The sequence below is a fragment of the Diadema antillarum genome, unplaced genomic scaffold, assembly GCF_040938485.1.
Source record: "Diadema antillarum isolate AM-2024a unplaced genomic scaffold, OU_Dant_1.0 scf00000156, whole genome shotgun sequence".
Classification (NCBI taxonomy): Eukaryota; Metazoa; Echinodermata; class Echinoidea; order Diadematoida; family Diadematidae; genus Diadema; species Diadema antillarum.
The window spans coordinates 782,074-804,337 of NW_027271045.1; the positions used below are offsets into that span (position 1 = coordinate 782,074).

General features: G+C 37.9%; 2 protein-coding genes across 2 annotated transcripts; both read left to right on the forward strand.

Moving 5' to 3' along the window:
- The first annotated feature begins 5,407 nt into the window (after positions 1 to 5,407).
- On the forward strand, positions 5,408 to 6,637 carry LOC139722080 (E3 ubiquitin-protein ligase TRIM45-like). Its single transcript, XM_071633401.1, has one exon. It carries the CDS (start codon positions 5,408 to 5,410, stop codon positions 6,635 to 6,637), a length of 1,230 nt encoding a protein of 409 aa, XP_071489502.1.
- A 7,338-nt stretch (positions 6,638 to 13,975) lies between these two features.
- LOC139722035 (TP53-regulated inhibitor of apoptosis 1-like) lies at positions 13,976 to 17,384 on the forward strand. Its single transcript, XM_071633357.1, has 2 exons — positions 13,976 to 14,163; positions 15,511 to 17,384. The coding sequence occupies exons 1-2, from the start codon at positions 14,020 to 14,022 to the stop codon at positions 15,598 to 15,600; spliced, it is 234 nt and encodes a 77-aa protein (XP_071489458.1). The 5' UTR covers positions 13,976 to 14,019; the 3' UTR covers positions 15,601 to 17,384.
- The last annotated feature ends 4,880 nt before the right edge of the window (positions 17,385 to 22,264 follow it).

The window sequence follows — 22,264 nt, forward strand, 5'->3', positions numbered from 1 at the left end:
TTCCACACGGTCACTTGTTTCAGCCACAGGCTGTTCTTCAACAAGTCCATGCATCTAAGAAAAAACACAGTTAAAACACATGATACAGAAACATGATACAGAAACATCATGATACACAAAATACACAAAATGCATGTATACCTCCCATCGTGTGTACTTATCACGTTTATATCTTTAATTTTTTGGAAGTCGGACAAGGGGTTACGCTGTTGAGGCAAGCTGCAGTTCAGATATGCTTCACATTCTGGTGACATTTTGCCCCCTTTTTGCCTCTCTGCCGTTCTGTCGCTTCCCAATCACTGGTATTGAGCAAATAGGACAGCATTAAAGAAACATGTCAACGTAATCCTAGCTCTAACGAGGGTGAGATGTGTAGGAAGAGCAGTAATTAAAGACTATCAACCTGCCCGAAATGCGGTTTCCGCTCAACAAGAAATTGAGCACCCTATTGCTTGAGGGAACTTTTGAACGAGTTCAACGACATAGAGGGTGTTAGCGGTGTGCTTACCTAGCATCTTTGTTTATTTTTCTGAGTTGGGGAGGGGAAGGGAGCTTTCTGGTTATCAGTGTAAATAAGTAAATAAATAAATGAATGAGTAAATAGATAAATAAATAAATAAATAAATAGATAAAAGTACAAAACGTTTGTCACAAACCGCTTATCTACAAATAGTTGTGTTATACAGTATTATATTATGAAATAACATTACATTTTGCAATGCGCTCCAGCTTTAATAGCGTGACGAAGCCGAAGTGCACTACGTCGAAAATAAAAGGCCAAGCCGTGTTTTATACTATGTTAATGTTTATATATATATATATATATATATATATATATATATATATATATATATATAAATGCCGTCCTTCATTCAGACGTTGATTATCAAATTCACAAATAGAATAAAATGAAATAAAATAAAATAAAATAAAATAAAATAGAGCAGAATAGACCTCTTGAGATGGCACTACCATCAATTGAGACGCTCACACCAGATTGCCAGAGCTCAAGATAAAAAATAAAAAAAATCAGAAAGCATGATGTTAGGTGTTCTCATGAATTACGGGGAGTAATAGTATGAGTTTGAAATGGGTGTTGTTGTTGTTGTTCATTTTCCATCTGTGAAGATGGCTGGATAGCCCATATTCAGCTACACTAAGCTGGTCTTCCATGGGGTCCAGTTGGATGTGGGGTGGGACCACTTCACCGGGTTAGACACCCTGCTCTTTGCGATGAATGAATGAAGCGGGATCTTTTACGTGCATGAGCTGTGACTCTCTCATACACGGGACCTCCATTTTATGTCCTATCCGAGGGACAGAGTGTTTTGCCTCTTGCTAGAGGGGACGTGTTAAACCCACAAATGTAAAAACACCCACAAATGTAAAAACGCCCACAAATGTAAAAATACATCGCCCACAAATGTAGAAAATCGACCACTTAATGTAAAAATTTAACATCGCCCACAAATGTAGAAAACGCCCACTAATGTGAAAATAATTTCAAAAGTCGCCCACAAATGTAAAAACGACAAACTACTATAGTACGTTGATATATATAGACTCACTTCTCCAGGATAGCAGTGCACTTCTTGTAAAATAATGTGTACGTGTACGGAGACGAGTGCGTGTGTGTGGGTATATAGTAGTGGAGAGTTCGGCGGGGGAGATGTGTGTGCGTGTGTCTGTCTGTGTGTTACGGTGTGCTGCGTGTCACACCTTTCCGGCGGGCAGCTGCGCCTCCGAGCAAGTTACGCGGGCTTGTTGCGGGTAATAGCAGTACAATTTCTGCGGATGGACAAAGATGTTAAAAAAGTTCCGTACTTGCGTTTTACCTGCTAGACGCGTGCCACTTACCTGCTATTTGCATGCCGACCTGCCATGGAGTATCGTTGCATGTACTACTGTGATAAACGCTTGTCTTCTGTCTGTTTGTGTGTGTGTGTGTGTGTGTGTGTGTGTGCGTGCGTGTGTGAGTGTGTGTGTGTTTTCCTGCAAGTTTCTGTTTCTGGGCGGCGGGTGAGGACTGACTTATCTGCAAAGGAATCCCTCTGAAGTAATTTGAAATGGCAGAAAGTCATACAGAATGTCTATATACTCTCAACTAACCAGCAGAGAGGCAGTAACTGACCCTCAACATGCACGGAGATGACCGGCGACACTGGCAAATCAGACTTGCGTGCGCATCTCCGGGTACTAGTGCGGGGCAACACCACTGCAGGGAGCTCCGGAGGAAAAAAAAAAAAGAAGAGAAAACTCCCCGTAAGTCAACCCGTAGGCTTCCCCAGACACGATGTGACAAGGCCTTAGTTTTAGAGCTCCAGTCCCTATATGTCGCTCGTAACTGAAAACGGATCGGCTTCGACAGGTCACAGTACACGGAATACATGCAATTAAGTAGCGCGCGTCTAGTAGTGTAAGACGCACGAAATAAGGGTCTACATTAACGCCCACTTAGTAGAAATACGTCAACCACAAATGTAAAAAATTTTTACATTTGTGGTTGATGTTTGAATTTTTTACTACATTAGTGGGCGTTTTTTACATTTGTGGGCGCTGTCGTTTTTACATTTGTGGTTGATTTTTTTTTACATTTGTGGGCGGTGTTTTTTACATTTGTGGGCGATTTTTACGTTTGTGGGCGATGTATTTTTACATTTGTGGGCGTGTTTACATTTGTGGGCGTTTTTACATTTGTGGGTTCAACAGGACGGTATGTTTACACACAACATTGCTCAGTCAAGACTCGGGTTCGAACCCGGGCCGCGTGATCGTGAGGCAGACGCGCTACCGACTACCGACTGAGCCAACTCACCCAGCGTATAGAAATCGCTTCCCGTATCATTTCCACGACAACTGCAGTGTCTTAATGTCTGATACTTACTGTAAGAGGTGCAATGATTTATAGTGATAGCTTTGTCAGTCGAAGTAAAAATAGAGTAGGTGGGTACCTGATGGCCAGTTAACAAGGTGTACAGTGTAGGGCGAGTGAAAAAATACAATGCGTAAGTATAATTTTGTTAAAGAAGGCATTGAATGTATCATGACGTGAAATATAGGAATGGATATTCCACTTGCGAGAAAGGGTATCGAGCAAATTGGAAACACTGAATGGCAAGGAGAATTAAACAGCAAAATATTGAAATTAATGGAACTTAATTCAGAAAGGATCACATTCTCTCGATTAAAAGATTATATATTCTCTCAAAATATCTGCTCTTATTTGTTGACACTTCTCATTTCTAATGTGTGGGGATGCTGGAGATATACACCTCCCCACACCTGCTCTCCTGTTCACTGGCACAATATGAAAATATCCTGATTTTAAGATGTATCCATCCCCCACTTTCTAGTACGACAGGGTCTACCTGAGGCAGAATTTTTTGGGAGTTATTGCGGAAGCAGGGGTGCATGCTTCTCTTATTGCTGCATAGCTGTAGGTAAATACGTCTCATTCATCCGTATTTGCTCATTCAAATCTATGTTTGCCTATCTCACGAGATAACCTCCAACATCGCTTAATATATCTTTCAGAAGTTTACCCCAATTGGCAATCAAATTCACTGGTCGGTGTGAGTTTTAAAAGGTCGCCCCAATACAGAAGACCACAGATTGAGACTTAATGACATTATTCCAGTGCCAAGATATATTACTCTGCCAGCGAAATGCAAGTATATGTATATCGATGCCGGCATAAGAATCTCGGCAGTAAGCTTTTACAATCATCACATCGTTAGAAATATTCTAGCACAATTTAAAAAAAAAAAATGATGTGTTTGAGAAGAATTATCGAAAAGGTATAAAGCTTAATCTTACCTTTACATATCCCACTTTCAGTCCTCAATGGATGACTGCCGGTTTCATTTAAGTCATTTTGTCAACATTTAAACAAAAAAATAAGGTGTTATAATAATGATGCGCTAAAATCTATGTTGTAAACTTAATATTAATTATCACGGGATCGTTGAAACTTTATAGGTTGTCCATTCACAACTTTTATGCCACCGGTTACTGAAAATTCAGATATTACTCCTGTTGATGAATGCTTTTAAGAAGCAATGATGAAGACTAGCAAGACAACAACAAGTTCATCATAAAACATTGAATATTATATGTGCTTTTGCAAAACAAAAATTCAACAAGACCCTTTTTATGTGGTCATGATGTTTGAATATTAGAACTATGTATGTAGACGTTTTATATAAACAGCATAGGTATTTTTTCGAGGTTGGGGTGAGCGGGCAGGAGTGGTTTGATATTTCTTGAATGTTCTAGACTCATACTTTGCTTCCTACACTAATATTTTGCAGATGTTACGAAGATGTTCCATGTTTGATGTAAGTTATGGAGATCCCGACGGCTTGTTTGCTCGTTCCACTCGCTCAAAATGACGTTAAGAGTTCGACAAAATGTTATAACAGTCATACCGCTTCCCACTGCGTCATGGCCAAGGGTTGCTTCACCAATATGTAATCCATTATCTTAAAGTCAACACTGTGACACTAAACGCTGTGTGTTCTTGGAGTAGGACAGGCCAGTGAACGCGTATAGACAACGCACGATAGGTTATAGGTACAGAAAGCATAATGCAGTTATGGTGTAGTTGATAATTTTCGCTGTCCCTAGCTGTTCTTCTGTTGGAATTGTTAATCAACCGCTGTCGCGTCATATTGACCGGTACGTACCACTACTTATGATATAACTTATGTAGGTGGTCTTAAGGGTGGTCTAATTCTGTAACCTTCATCTGAACTTGATACTGCTGTCCCATTCACGGTTGAAAGGGGAGTGAGAGAGCCGTGTCTTGTACTCGTCTCAAGTAGGCCATGTATAACATTATGAAATGGTTGTTTGTTTGTCGAGCTGTATAAAGGTGTTTAAGGGAAGAAAATGTTTGTTGTCCATAATTCCATATTGATATCTCGTAATTTTTTTCTTCCACTTGTTCGCATGTGAGTGAAAGAGTATCGGATTGCATCGAATTATATTCATAGAGAATACGTAATTATGAATTTGAACAACTTTAGTGTGGGTTGGTGTTCTGTGTGTGCGTGTGCACTACAGGTTTGTGCCAGTCATTTAATAATGGATAGTTTAGGCAGTTTGTTACGAATGACCAACTGCATAGTAGGTTACAAACTTATTAGTGACGTGTTTTTTATTGTTCGATTTTGTTTGGTTGTTTGTTGTTGTTGTTGTTGTTGTTGTTGTTGTTGGCTACTTAAGATACAGATATCACTGGTTTTACTCGGCTGCAGAAATACTGAATTTTGTTTTGTAAGCGTACGTCAGAAACATTATTGTAAATGATTGTACTCCTTGATAAAAGTAGGCCCACTTGTCAGCAATAATTATTGTTGAATTACCTCCAGTCTTTATTGACATTTTATTCAGGACTGCTGCCACCATGGCCACCTTGCAGCCCATTAACGTGAGGAATCTCACCTGTCCAATTTGTCAGGAAATCTTCAAACAACCTACACTGCTTTCTTGCTCTCACACGTTTTGCAAAGCCTGTCTCCAATGGGTGTTGGACACACAGATCAATCAGCAGAAGTTGAAGTGTCCTGTGTGCAAGAAGGACACTCAAGTGCCTGACGGAAACTTGGGGAAGCTCCAAGCGAACAGAGCTGTTCTCTCTTTGCTAAAAGAAATGGCAGCACGTGGGGTGACCTGCATGAACTGTGACCCAAACTTGAGGACACCTGCCATCTCTTACTGTCTGCATTGCAACGAGAACTTGTGCGCCTCTTGTCATAGGATACACTCTGGATGGAAAGGGTTCGCGCACCATCAAACGGTCGACATCAAAGCCGTGATGAAGGGGAAGATGTCATTGAAAAGACGCAGGAAGTGCTTGAAGCATCCTGGCGCGGACGAGGAGCTTTTCTGCACCGAGTGCCGTCGCTACGTCTGCGCGAAATGCGGAGTGACGGAACATGCACGCATGGGTCGGCAGGTGATAGAGAAAGTAGCTCTCGAAGAGCAGTTACAGGAGAAAGTTAATGCTTTGAAACACCAAGCAGACTTGAAGAAGAAGTACCTTGAGGAGCGGATTGAGGTGATTGAGATGAAACAAGTAACGGTGAAGAAGATGATGGAGTGTGTCTGCGATAGTATCCACAAGACTTACGACGAGTACATCCAGCAGCTGACAGAAAGAAGAGATGTACTTAAACATGACCTCAGTCAACTGTTCGAGCAGATAGAGGCTGATTTACAGACTATGGTTGCGGAGAAGCGAAAGATGATAAGTCAAGTCGATGGTGTGACGAGCTTACTTGGTCGGAGCATGAATTTGAGTCTACCCTTTGAGGAAGAACCACTGTACGCTCGAGAAACGCTTTGTGAAAACATAGAGGACCTTGTCAAACGTAAGGATAACGACGATCATCATCTAAAGGTCCTGATCGAGCGAGCACAGGGCATAGCTTTTAGTAAAAACATTTGCAGGAATGAACTGAAGCTAGGAAGACTAATAGTTTCTCCTTCTAAATGGGGGTTGAATACCGAAGTAAACCTACTTCATGATCACAATATGAACTACGTGTCTGCCAAAGCCAATGAAAGGATCTCGCCTCGAGAAGGCAATAGAAGAAGGGTTCGCATCCATCTGCCAGAGGACGGGCTTCAGTAGTCAGGGATGTTCCTAAGAACGGTTTGCGGATTGGCTGGTGCTCGACTACGGGTAATGCACTTGCCTTTAACGACACCTCACTCTCTTTGGCCCGAATTCACGAAGGTGGTACAAATGAAACCGTTGTTTAAACCATGGACAAAAACCATGGAGCGCCAAGTGTCGCACTGAATATTCTGTCCGAAATTGGTCATTAACTTTCGTTGACAAATTGACCGTTTTGTATCATTTCGTGGATGAAATGTTCCTTTAGTTACGCAATAGTGTCATTTCGTGACAAAATAATTATTTCATCGACGCATTGACTGATTTCTGAACGAAATATTCCATACGACACTTGGCACTCCATGTTTTTTGTCCATGGTTTAAACCATGATTTCATTTGTACCACCTTCGTGAATTCGGGCCTCTACGTCCAGTTGGGAGAGGTCCGCAGTGATTAGGCCTCCTCTGAGTTAAATAATGAGGTTGCGTAAACAAAAAGTGTTGCTATTGATCTTGATGGCAACACACATGTTGGATAGAGAATGCCCATAAGACGGCTCATGTCTTTAGCTGGGGGGAGGTGGTGGGGTGAGTGCCGACGGAGAAGCATTTACTGTCAATCTTCTATGCTATCCTAGAGTGCAACCTGTGTATCAATTAGATTTTCCAAACACTTTACCATATCCTGAAAGTTGAATCGGGGGCGCTACATTTGGAGACACTATAGCATTTTGAATAAAATCCAGAGCTCTGAATAGTGACCAGCGGTACGATGCAGATAAATGAACAAAACTATCTCAACAGTACCTCTTAATATTATTATACCACCAATCGCCCCAATATAGCACCCGTCACCCTGCAATGAAACAAGAGAGAAGCGGTCTCTCTTAATTCTGTCTAACCCAAGTAACCACTACAAAGAAAATGGGTATAAGCCTATAATGCATAAGTTCGTGATATGAAAAGGGCCATCAAGGCACAAAATACAAATTGTGAATATTCGTTGGGAGGACTGTATAAAGGGGAAAACAAAGAGATACTCAGTAATTTCCTGAAGGCAGGTGATGATTGAAAAACTTGTAAAAATGTTGGGTAAATAATTGGTTTGTACGGGTTTATTGGCTATCCCTATATACATTAATGCTATGAGAGGATCGAGAAGTGAACCTGAGTGGTTTAATGCTAGAGTGCTATGATATTCTTTCAACGTTCGTATGAACCATTTCACAACGGAAAATTAACTCAGAACCAGCTTACCCCATGTCTTGGGATTAGATTAGTACCATTAACTAATAGCCGAAACGATTTGGTGTATAGTCGATCACCATTGTGTCTGAGTATGCTTTTATTCGAACTCGGTCTTCAACAGACTTCTTCTTCTCGTTTTTTTTTTTCTCTCTCTCCCTCTCTTAACGTCACTATACTTATTCACAGCACGTACAGCTATCATACAGAACAACGCAGAAGGTATAAAGTGCTCTTTTGAGCAAACAATTATTATCATACTGTTATATTTAGTAGGGCCTATATTTCCTGTATCATAAACAAGAACTGACACGTAATGTATGTGCAATAATGTTAGTCTCAATTGGTATTTAAATAATTGTGCTCTCCCTAATTTGCTCGCATTACGTGCAATCAGTAACGTCATTGTTTGCGAGTTTACGTTGTGAAAAATGACCCAATTTCTATAATATCTATGATGTGTTGGGGATTTTTTACAATCAGATTTATCTTGCTACAATTTCTGACAATATTACATAATTAATGTATATCACAATAACAGTAGGTGTATAACAGCCTCGTGCATTGAAATGTATGTTGTTGAACCCACTACTTATGAGCGGGGAAACGTTTTAGAAGGATTTTGATTTATTGATTGCAAGTTTTGCTATCAGCACAGCACAATGACAGAAATCAGTGTTGTGCAATCGTGTCTCTGTCATTGACCTGTGATAATGGAAACGTCGACGTTATCAACTTTAATATCCAAAAATTAAAAAAACAGCTGATATGAAGCTATGTATACCCAGGCGTACGTACCTCCACTGCCTTTGACTGAAAGATGAATCTAGGGGATGCTGAATTTGTCATTCATATCACTACTGATATGTTTTAAAAAGTCGTGAGGAAAGGTTAAATTTGATAATAAACAATGCGCCTTGTTGAACTAACAGTTGCGTTTTGAATAGATCATTGATATCATGTCGCGTTCCGTTCCCAGACATTCTTGTTGTTGTCTTGATCACTTCTGGTTTATCTGACAAATTATATTTATCCCCAAAATGAATCTGTTATCCCTAGGAACATTGAGGAATATGTGTAAATGATGCAGATCCGAATGTATCCACACACATTCACACACAATAAGCCTTTAATAAGGACAGAGAGAGATGGAAAGAGAGACAGAGTTTTGGATTACCCACATTATGTGGGTAATCTATAATCATCATAATTATAGCACTGTCTTCAAGAAGCCACTGGATCGCAATGAACATCCAAACTACTTTCAAGACATTCACAACATTTCCATTTCTTCGCTGTTTTGGCTGCTTTTGGGAAATACGTTGGTCATAATCATTATGCAAAGAAACGTAATGACAGTGTATATTTGTAGCTGCTGCTGTTATGGACGAAAATATTGAGTATATGATACAGTGGATTATTAGGTAATGTTTTATAAAATGTTCAAAATTGATATACAATCAAATAATAATTATTCCATTCAGCCTTCAGAAAAGAAAGGTGTCTTAACTTCACAGTTTTTGTTGTTGTTGTTGGCATAAAGTAACGATGTTTGGACATGTTGGATAAACTCGTGAACTAATCCCGGTGAAGATCGCTATTTCAGACACCTGTAGTACTTCTGAAGATATCGACAATATGCAGATGTAATAAGATTAAATCTGATTCTTGAAAAATCTTACAAGTTAAGTCTACTAGAACAATTGAAAACCTGAATATAAGTCCAATAAATTTTTGGCCAAAGCAGTTTGACATGAGTAATTGTAGCTTATGTATGGACTCATCTTGTGTATAAATGATAAACCGTGATTACCCCCGGAAGTGCCTGAAATGAATGAGTGAAATCTTATATGAATGTAAGAATGGCCTAAGTCCAGGTCCTGGACTTGGGTCATTTATACATTCATATTATAGCGCCCTCTCTCATCACTCCTTGTCTAGGCCTATTCGTGACATACAAAATAAACATGACTTGCTGGACAGTGATGAGGAGTTAGGTTGGGAAAAAACAAAGGAATGTTAGACTAGAAGCAAAATAAGAGCAAAAGGCTTCAGAGCAGAGGGGGAAAGGTACATAAATTGCAAAAGAACCAAGTTCCTGCCATTTGAATAACACAAAATTATTGGGGAATCATGTGAAGAAATTCATATTTTCAGTGCGCATGTTAATAGGCCTGAATTTAGGAGCATCAGTATACTAGAAATGTAGAAATCAAACCATTTTAGAAAATGGAGAAACTAGTGAAATGACAGCATTTTTACCTACACCTTTGAACAAATGGACAAACAGATTCAGAGAATTGATGTCTAGTAATACGTGTGCATTATAACTTTATGAAGAGACTTTCCCGCACTGCAGAGAGACGGGGGAAATTGTGACATTTTGCCATTTTAACTTGACCAATAACCTTTGAACCTTGACCTTAGTTGTGTGCAACCATGAGTTGATGGGGACAACTTTATCCACTTATATATACATGTGCAAAGTTTCAGCTCAGAGCTGGGTATACCTCTAGCGGTTCCTTAGTTATATTGTCCACATATTGCTTATAAGAGACAGATGGAAGACATTTCCACGCATTTAACACATACACAGTCATAATATGCACATTTTAGCTCCATGTACAGTTTGTGTACAGACAGACGTGCACACACAAAGATACACACACATGATGAATTAGTATAGTGATGAGAGACATTATACTATGGTAGACAACTATACATTTTTACATAGGGCCATACAGACTAAAAGCTGAAAAAAGTAACAAACTCTCTTATCTATTGTTTTTACCATACCATTAATATAACAGCCTATTCTGTAAATGATTCAAAGAACGACCCAAGTCCACACAATGATTAAGAACGACCCACGTCCATCACATAGCATGACCATTCCACAATTAACGTAAATTATAATTGTGATAATGATATATGTACTAATTTGTATATACGATGTTGCCTTCCCATCACAGTTTTTTTTTTATTTAGATACTCGATTTTCATGATGGTCGTTTCTTTTTATGGTATAACTTTTTAAAGAAACAGGTTAATTGCAGTGATGGGCGCTCCTATACCTTTATCTCGCTTTGATGCCTGCCGGTAACACGCATTATATATAATCAAGCTCTCATTTTTACTTTGGTTTTATCAACACTATTCTGCCATTTCAATGATGATGGTCCTTTGCTTGGAGAGTAAAAGTTCCATCATCATTGCATTGATAATAGCGTTTTTAGCGACGTGTTATTTCTATATATTTCATTTGACAACATCTGACAACAAGACAACGATATATTCGCATTTCAAACAAGGACTGTATAGTCTTTTCCATCTTTCTATTAGTATCAACAGCATAACGACCCAGTTTCTGATCGGTAGGTTGACATTAAGACCTTAAAGAGAACAAGAACCCGAGAGCAATGTGGATTGAGTGAAAGCAGCAACATCAGTAGAGCATGCGCACTTCACTGAAAGTTTGAGAAAAAATCGGACAATCGATGCTAAAGTTATGAATTTTCAAAGTTTTGGGGTTAGAACTGCTGGATGAGGAGACTACTAGAGGTTATGACGTATGATTGGACAACAATATTAAGAAAAATTAAGGGAATTCCACAAAATTTCATTTTTCATGAAAATTACATATTCCCTCAACTTGATACTGACATACATGTACATGTATAGGCACCTATCATGTTAGCTTTCTGAAAGTGGTTAGTCAAGTGCTCTTTCATTTTGCTAGAAAAGTGAATTTTGGTGGAATTTTCTTTATATTTTTTCAATTCACATTTCTCATTGGGTTTGGGTTCCCTTTGCAATACCGCGACCAGAGAATGGGAGTGACTGATGTATTAGTAATAATAGTTTACTAGCATAGACGGTAATGGAAGGAGCTCAAGCATTACGTTAAGTTATTTCATTCAAACTCGTAAAGTTTCGCCCTATCATTACAGAGCCAAGTTGTTTCTCAAAAGTTTTCGCAGAGCTGTCTAAATCAACGAGCTACAGTATACTGTAGATGGCTTACAATCCCTGGTATTTTATGTTGAGAAACCATAGTTAATGAAAACTTAGAAAACCCAAGAGCGTCACCTGTAAACAAACAAACAATATCGGAGTACTTTCAAAGCAGAAGATAAGATATCAAGTACTTGGAAATTATTACTTGAGTAATTTGGTCACATAGCCGCAGTATGGACACTGACTGAAAGTAAACTTGAACTGCTTTGTTATAAAAAAAAACAGAGTAGGAAAGGAATATTGTTAATGATGCTTATGATAATATAGCACAATCGGGTTGCCTTGGAAAGAAAAAAAAATGTCAGCTGGCCTATTTTTATAAACACATCATAACCATCATTTACGATTGTAATTGATGTTGTTGTTAGCTTTCCTGACGTCGTGTAATTTTGTGAAATGCATCCTAGCAGCTGTGCTGGGAGCAGCTGCAGCTTCATAATTATTAGACACCTAATTTCATGACAATACTATCATGTTGATTATTATTAGTTTCATTCTTCCAACCAACCACCCTATGGCCGTGATAGCGTACCGTCAACTGACCGTGTACTACAGTACTAGAAAATTCTCACGTTCCAGCGACAGATGGCGACATAACGAATAGGAAGAAGTGTAAACATGACTCGACCACTGTCCCCGGCCCCGTACCCGTACCACAGAACAAATTTATATAGTGACCCGTACCCACTGAACTAAACACTTTGGTGCTCGTACATTGCGTACAAAGTTCAAACACAGTACAGTACGTGTAACGCTGCATGTGAGTCCACCTGAAGTTGAACTAGTCTTTTAGACTTAAAGGTAATGTATTGGTAATTATTCGAAGTGTCAGTGACAGCTGTCTCTCATTTTTTTTCTTTATCTATTGCCTGCCAACATTATAGGCCTAGTTGTGCAGCATGTATAGTAACGATGATAACCCAAAATTGGCCATATTTGGTCTTCAGCAAGCTTGAAGTATTACACGGCCCCACCTCTTGATATTGGTGTTAGTTAAGGTCCAAGTTATATTATATCGTACAGACGCTGCACGCTGCACTGCACTGACTAGACTAGTCTGAGAATACATGTAAATACACTGTATAGTGTACTATGATTCTCTTGAACCCTTACTGTTCAATATTAAGACTACATCTACCCAGATGGTCTCAGGTATTTTGCGTTTCCTGTCAATATATTGGCTTGGAGTGTAACACTAAATTATATAGGTCTAGTGTGTGTTTTTTCCTCCGGGGTCAACGAAGCGAAATTAAACTCAGGTGAACTAGTTTAGTAGGTAGTAGATGTAGATCTATAAGTATTGACATTCCGTCATTGTATGACAGTATATTAAACTTAGTTTAAATCATTGTAAATGGCAAATTAAAAACAAATGGAGAGTGCATTGCATTGTGCAATTTGATGACTCTATGCTATAGACCTAAACGGCTAAAGGAAAATTACTTCTTTTTTTTTTTTTTTTTTGGGGGGGGGGGGGGGGAGGCGGGGAATACCCGAGTAAATACAGTTAACTAATAGTAATGGGCTTCATTTAACCCGTTCCTTACGGTATGAAGACAAGATTGCCTGCTTTCGTGGCCTAAATTCATGTGTCTTTGTGTTATGATGTCTCCCAAAATGGGTTTGATAAAAAGATTAGAGTTTATTCTATCAGCACTTGTTCTCTTTCTGTTGGAAAAATGCATACATCACAGTATTTTTTACCTTTTTTCTGATTTAGTTTGCCCTTGCTCTGCTATAAAACTTGTATGAACATACATTAGCGATCAAAGCTGAGCTCAGTAGATTTCTGTGTTTGCTGACCCCAGTCATCCCATTCAGGTGCCTGGTTTTGTGTAGAACAAAAAGAGTCTTTAAGCCAATCAGCACATGCTCTATTCGTACTTCGCACTCGATTTACATTTCCATTGTTCAAGGGCACATGTAGTTGACCATGGGGAAGGGATACATGCACCGCTTGACTGCTTTCGCACAGGTGGATTACCAACCTGTCCGTTCTCTCTGGACAGGCTAAAAGAATCTCGTTTGGGGACATTAAAGGTACTTAGAGAATTGCAGAAGGAACGGTTTAATAAAGTTGTTTGTTTCTTTGATATTTGTTTTTCCATCAAAGGTGTATTATCAAAACTGAAGAGATGAACAGCCTCAATGAAGAGTGCAATGACCTGAAGCATGAGTATGATGCTTGCTTCAACTCATGGTTCAGTGAGAAGTTCCTCAAGGGAGACACAACAGACAGCTGTGGTGAGCTCTTCAGAAAATATCAGCAGTGTGTCAAAGTAAGTGTTCAAGTTCCTTGAAAACACTAAAATGCTGTAATAGCTGAAGGCCAAAGGATGGCTTGTGATGTCTTTAAATGTTAAATGTGATGATTGGAATATTAAAGGGAACCCAAACCCAAAGAGCAATATAGATTGAGTGAAAGCAGCAACATTAAGGCTTAGAACACATAAGTGAAAGTTTGAGGAAAATTGGACTGGACAATCGATGCAAAAGTTATGAATTTTTAAAGTTTTGGTGTTGGAACTGCTGGATGAGGAGACTACTAGAGGTTATGAAGTATGTGTGGACAACAATATGAAGAAAATATAAAGGGAATTCTACAAAAATTCACTTTTCTAGCATAATGAAAGAGCACTTGAGTAACTGCTTTCAGAAAGCAGGGGGAATAATTGCTACCCTTAAGTTACAGACTGTATGTCAATATCAAGTTGATGGAATGTGTAATTTTCATAAAAAAATAATTTTTTATGGAATCCCCTTTATATTTTCTTTATATGTTGTCCACACATGACGCTATGACCTCTAGTAGTCTCCTCATCCAACGGTTCCAACACCAAAACTTTAAAAATTCAATGGTCTTTTGCATTGATTGTCCAATTTTCCTCAACCTTTCACTGATGTTTTCTACTAATGTTGCTGCTTTCACTCAATCCACATTGTTCTTTGGGTTTGGGTTCCCTTTAAGGAAGTGGAAGAAAGGAAGCATATACCAGTACAGACCCTAGCTATAAGTGTGTGCTTTCAAATTTTAGATGAGATTCAGGCAGTCTCTCTTCATTTGAAGCAAAGTATACTTCTACCAGTTTGTGATTCAGAACTTGGTGGCTAGAAATTTCATATTTTGAAATCCTCTGTTTTCACATCCTTAAAGAAAAGAAATAAGGTAGCTCTTGACACAACTTAAATTAAGAAAAAAACAAAAACAGATAAAGTCACAATTCTGACAATCCAGCACTGGTATAGACATTCCCATAAACCCAGTTGAAAGTACGTATTTAACAACAAATAATTCCTCCTGTTCAATTTGCACTCTACACCACAAATGATTTCAGCATAATTATGCCTGTCAGACAAATGCATGTGATTTTTATTTGGCTTTTGCTCTTTGACATCATTCCTTTTTTTTTTCTTCTTCTTCTTCTCTCATCCTCATTTGAAATAAAATTTTGATGAAAATATCAGGGAGAGAAAAGAATTCAAACTGGAAATAATAATACAAGGTGTAGCATGTTTTTGTGATTGATGATATCAGCCCTGTACATGTACGTTATTTACTATTTTTGATTTTTCTGATCATAATGTTATGATATAACGTGGGTTATTCTTTGCATGATCTCTTCTAGAATGCCATCAAGGACAAAGGGATCGATATGGAGGAGGTGGAAAGAGTCGTCATAGGTACAGAGTCTGAGAAGCAACCGCCTGAGCAGTGACCCATGTGAGGGCGCTCTCCTGAATAGTAACATTTCTTCATCAAATTTTTTTCACACAACAGTGAAAAAAACAATCATGATGGTGCTCTTTGCAATACCAATGAACGGAATCGTCGCTGATCATGTATGAAGGAAAAAGGTTCAACTGCGTCAGAATAAGACAGATGTACGAATTTGGTGATTTTCCAACTTAAGCCATTAACATTACAATGATGGATGCAAAGTGTGAAGAGGATCACTACCCCCCTGATCATGTCCAGTTTGTACATTTTTGTTGGATTGCTTACCTATCCATAAGGTGCCTCTGCTGTGTTACAGGTTGGCACCTCAAGTGTTGTGCTTCCTTCACTGGTGAATGAGTGTGGATGTTCTAAACCAGATGTCAATAAGTAGAGATCATGTGATCAAAATGATCCCAGTCATGTGACAGTGGTCTTCATTTGTGGACTGTCATTAATTCTCTTTATCACAGGTTGCTGGGTGAGTTATCATGCAAACTACCTTGTACTAAGAGAGTTTCAATTTGTGAAAAAAAAATGGAAATTATATGTCATGGAAACTTACATGCATGAGTAAAAGTATGTGGGCACATGAAATAAATCAATAATTAAAAAATGCATCGTGGAAAAGCTAAATGCTCCGAAGTAAAACCTTCCAAAAGTGCATGTGACATTTTATACATTCATTGGCCCAGAAGACGTAATAAAACAAATCAAACATACAACAGAGACTCATAAATGTTCTTTTTGTCACATCAGATAGTTGTACATACTAGTCAGTGATGTGTTGTCAATAATTCACTTGACACTGTAGATTCTCCCTTCTGGGTGTCATCAGGTGCGCCTATGTACATGTACAGCATACTGTTGCACTATGAATACATGTTATTTGTCAACAGACCAATTTCCCATCATGTTCAAAGTTTCCGTACCTCCTTAAGAAAGGTCGCTCCTAGATAACCAGGAAACTTACCCAAAACTTGCCCATCATAGCAAATATCGATGAGTGCAATCTTTGCATTCCAAGGGGTGAAATGCATTGAGTATTATGAAGACTTAATATACGAAAAAACAAATGAACAAAACAAAACATGATGGTAAACCATTTTTGTCAATTAGAGATACCTGTATTTGAGATTGAAGCTGCATAATAGACTAACACAATCAATCTTGCCTCAGTTGATTTCACACAAGTCGAAAAATTGACAAGGTCAAAGAAAAATTCAACTCCAGATACAAAGCATACATTTGTATGTGCTAATCTATTGTGTAAGTCAAAATTTAGGTACTTCAAAAGGATTTTCTCTGCTCCCTTTAGATTGTACTGTAGGAGAGGTTGTCTGTATTTTCATAATGCGTTTTAATCCTGTGCATACTACCGGTATTCTGATAACGGTTGCCCATGACAACCTCAGATGGCAACCTCAGAGCTTGCCTGACCAAGGAACTAATGTATGTAACATGTAATCTTATGTGTGTAGGTAAAAAAAGTCGTAATTACACATTGTACACTAGTACTGTACATGTACCAGCTGAGAAAATATTTGTAAATGTGAGACATGTTTACTTTTAGATTCATTGTGAGGCCATTCAATTCAAGAAATAACAAGGAATATTATGGATATTGGTTGCTATGCACTAGTAGGGGAGATCTGTACACTGTATACATTTAAATACATAGAGTTGTCTGTGTGAAGTATTCATGTTCTAGCCCATGCCCATGAAATGCAGGAAAGCTGAAGAAATGAGAAATAATTGTCTCTGGGGGCATTGCGCAAACACTTTTATGAGGAAAATATATGAAAATATGTGAAACTTTTCTACGTACAGTAAATAACTACATATGAGATGTATGGTATGATGATGAGTAATAATGTATTAAATATTTTCTATGGAAGGAAAATTATTGAGAAGTCTGGTCTTTTGGGTGATGTTGTATGGCATGGCCAGTAGAGTATAAGTTGCACTTTATTACAGCTTGGCACAGAAAATTTGTGCATTCAGTTTCTGCCTCCATCCAGCAAGAGATGGTAATTGTACACTAAAGTCTGCATCAAAGGTACCACAATTCTGTTTGTTCTTCCTAAACCGTACTTTTGTCATGCCATCTATCCAGTTACTAGTACACACATCTGTCCATTATGGAAGCTGATATGAACCCTGATACGAAGTACATTGTACTGTAAAAGTGGATTATTTTGTGCATGACTAATTTTGCGCTCGGCCGGTCAAGAAGAGTTTCGCGTGTTTTTAATTCCGCGGAATCAAGACACCAACTACTGCAACATATGGCAAACAAAAATATTCGCGTGCTTTTATTTTCGAGCTAGTTTCTGGTTGCGCGAAACGCGCAAAAATTTCAACACCGCGAAAATTTCCACTTTTACAGTACAATGTATTGACAAAATTCAATACAGCCTGGTACAGCTTATACATGTAGTGCAGAATATGCTTTACTTTTTCAGTTCTTCCATGTAAAGACACAAACTTTGTTCATAATTCAGATCCACAGTGCAAAACTGACCATAGGTAGGCATATGGCATTTAAATAATGCAGTTATGAATTCAATCCAGGAATTTCACCAAACACAAAATGGACAATTACTAAGTAACCAGTTGAAGGTTCATCCTTTGACAATAGGAGCCTGATGCTCTTTCGTAGGGTGTTATTGGTTCATGTTGCAGGTAATTGTGTATTACAGTGGTCAATTGTCCCTCCAAGCATTATTGAGCTGCAAATCTGCGAGAGCAGTTAAACAAACATAGCAACAAAAAAACAATGCATCAAAAGTGTGTGTATGTGTGTGGTTTTGTGTGTGTGTGTGTGTGTGTGTGTGTGTGTGTAGAAAAAGAGAGTGGACATTTTGAAACTGAAGCATTTTTAAAATACTTTTCTAGTTACTTTTTATCAAAGCTGAATGATAGTACTGCTGCTGTTGATAATGGTCGATGAACTATGTGTAATAATTTCGATATTTCATCATTGCAATCCTTCATTACTATAATTTTCACACACTTACACACACAGACACACACACACAGACACACACACATCGTTTCCATATACATACTTCCAATAATTATTTTGCAATGCACAGATCATACAACCCTCAAATCTCACAAATATGAAGGTTGGGCAAATGCCATTTGGTATCAAGGATTTGTCTTTAATCAGAAGTTCTGAATGATGTGTCTGCATTTACAAGATAAAATGTGATACTTCGTGACAACGCATGAGTGATGCCCAGTAAAAATTCCATGTACAATGTACATTGTACAAACTGGAAACCCACACACTTTACTTCTAAGCCTGAATACTGTATATGTACTTCATTTCATTATTAGATGGTAGACATCAACATATCACATTTCCCTCATAACAATGCTGCTAAGAAGTGAAGTATTCTATTGTAGATCTAGCCTTGACCACTCAAGGCAGTACATTCTCATCCATCTACAATAGTATCTCTGAAATATATTTATACATTACCTGTATTTTGTTTTTCAGATTTCACTTGAGGATCATGAACTGAGACATAAGACTGGTTTACTAATGTATTCACACTTTATTAATACTTTCAATACCAAAGGATAATTGTCACAACCAGAAAGCTTGCCAAAGGTATAGACCTGCTTGGCTTTAAAACATTGTAACTTACGTCGGCCATATCGTAAAAGTTTGCTTTTTAGTGGGACCCTCCATTTCCATTCCCATCCTTATTTAATTTGCATTATGCATATGCATATACATGTATATGTATTTCTAAACATTACAATTTTTTTTTCCATTTTGTTACTCATTTTCACATTTTTTTTTATTTACGTTTTTGCAATTACATTGTATTACAAATATATTCTGCTTGTATATAATTTCTCCGTTTATTTGATGGAAATGAGAATCAATTTGAACTTGAACTATCATTAGGCATACTGAAGCCCCCCAGTTATGGCTGAAATAGACATTAATGGGGTAGTGTACTATTAGTTAAGTTGAGGATTCAGCCTCTAAACTTTTTGCAAGATACTTAGGAACCACTTTATGAAATGTTAAAGATCATACAATTCTAAGAGGAATTCAAAGTTCATTTGATGAAAACTGTTTTTGAAATGGCTGAGACACCCCCAAAACACAGTAAAACAAAGCGATCCTACTAAAAGGTGGGTCCCACCTTTTATTAGGATTTCTTTGCTTTGGATATCTCAGCCATTTCAAACTAAGTTTCATCAAATGAACTTTGAATTCCTCTTAGAATTGTATGCTCTTTCATATTTCGTAAGAGGTTTCTTACTATCTCCAAAATCATCATAAAAAACAACAAAACATTGGAAACCTGTAGCCCCATCTCAGCCAAAACTGTACCATTCCTTTAACATATGAAACAGAACCCAAACCAAACAGGTCCATAGCCCTAACTTTGGCAAGCAAACTGGATTTCCAGGTATTTAATTGCATTGAGTAAGTAAAAATGGATGGATTTACTTGTCACTAGGTCATAGGGAAAATATCCACAAATTGGAATACATCAGTAAACCAGCCTATTGGGTACACTGTAGGCCTACATACAGTAAAGCAAGTATGCATTTGCATGACATATACTTTAGTCTCTGCTTTGCCTCATGTTCTGTTCAAACAATGACAATATGCAAACCTAATTTTACCAGTATAACTACGACAACATGAAGTATGCCTGCTACACAAATCACAAGTTGGTAAATGTAAAGTTCTTCCTGAAGCTTGCATTGATATTAATGCATAAATAAATGAGTTCACTGGCCTCCTGCATGACTCCTTTGAATGAGCTAAAAAATAGTTCCATATCAGGCCTCACTGAATGACAACCATGGGCTGAAGTGAGCATCCATGTAGACAAAAGAAAAAAAAATGATAAAGTAACATGCAACTAAAGTAAAATAAATTAAGGAATGAATGAATCAAAAAGTAATTAATGAATAAATATACAACTCTTTATGTGCCAAGATTTTTGGTTTGTTTTTGTTTTTGTTTAGTTGTTTTTTGTCCTTTCCTTCAAACACTGATTTTTTTTTTCTTGCATAAAGCCCCCCTCCCCACACGGATTTCTTTCCCCCAAGATGCCAAAGAGGGATTAATACTTACATGTACAAACTTGTATCCCTGAATGTAGGGATTATAAATCAGAATAGCTAGCACAACCTTTAAAATAAAACATACAACTGCAGTACTTTACCACAAAAAGGGAAAGTGCATATCATTCAAATTCAGCACTTAACAATAGGTACATGCAAACAACACTAGGAATTTTAGACAAACAATAATGATTCATACTTTGAATTGCATTTCAACATCATCCGGTAAGGTGTCATCAAATCTTAAACTTAATCCTTGAGTGGTTCACACAGACACAGAGAATACAATGTTTCACTTCTCAACACCCATGTAGGTGTTGAACATAACTCTCCACATCCAAGTCTCATAAGCCTCAACGCATCATGTGCATGCTCACTTGCACACAGTGGGGTACAGTATCACAATTGCATTCACTCTCCGTCGACGTATCAGTCAATGCAAGCCTCTTGATCTTGGCAAAGTACATGTAGCACTCACAATTTAAGTCCTCATTAAGTTGGTCCCCAAGCATCCAAGTTTTACTCATTTCCTTATTAAGAAAGGAAGCAAAGTTCACTAAGCCTTCTGCTGAATTTGGATCTCCAAATTAAGCTGACACAGTAAGATTAGCCCCATGGCACATTGAAAAGGGTTTAATATATCATGGCAATCCATTACACCCATGTATGATTTTTGGAACATTATCCTTCAAGGTGTCGCCAAAATCACCTCAAATTTTCAAACATCTATCAAAAGATGTCCTGGGGGGCATTTCATGAAGGAACTTGTCGGATAAAATGTCCGACAAGTCAAATATATCCGACAAGTTCAGAGAAATCAGCCAATCAGACTAAAGAATTTCTCAAAACTTGTCGGATATAATTGACTTGTCAGATATTTTATCCGACAAGTTCCTTCATGAAATGCCCCCCTGTTAAACCATGCAAAAATACATGCAAGGGTTACACAAATTCACTGTATTCATGACCAGCACATGTACTTCAGAAACCACGAGGCATCACTAATACCACTTTGATATTTAGCGGAAATAAATAATTCTTTGCTTCTACCATTCTACTTCCAGGCTTATTGATCTACAGTGTTGTCTTGTATCTTTTTTTCTTTCTTTTTTTCTGTTTACATCGGGCTGGTGGCAAAATCTTTACATCATCAAAACAGATGGGTTTTTTTCTACTTCCTACAAAAGCAAAAATTAAAAACTTCTGCAAGACATTATACAGTGTATACATCGCATAGTTCATTTCAAAAAGTGTTTTTTTTTTCTTTCCTGAACCATCAATCCTTACATTTATCATACTACTGAGGTAAATAGTGTCTGATGGGGAGAATTCCATAAAATGCCTTTTTTTTTGTGGAGAAATTAGAGAGCTTTTCTCAACAGCTCCAGTGGAAGACACTTGAGTAGTTAGTATTTCTCCAGATTAAAATTGCTGGCAAAGATATTTGCATTCTGACAATTTGCCTACAATTATTGTACATTGCAGGTCCCTCCATGAAATCATAAAAAAAAATAAAGAGGAAGAAAAACTTCTTTGCATTGCTTCTTTCTGTTTATCAA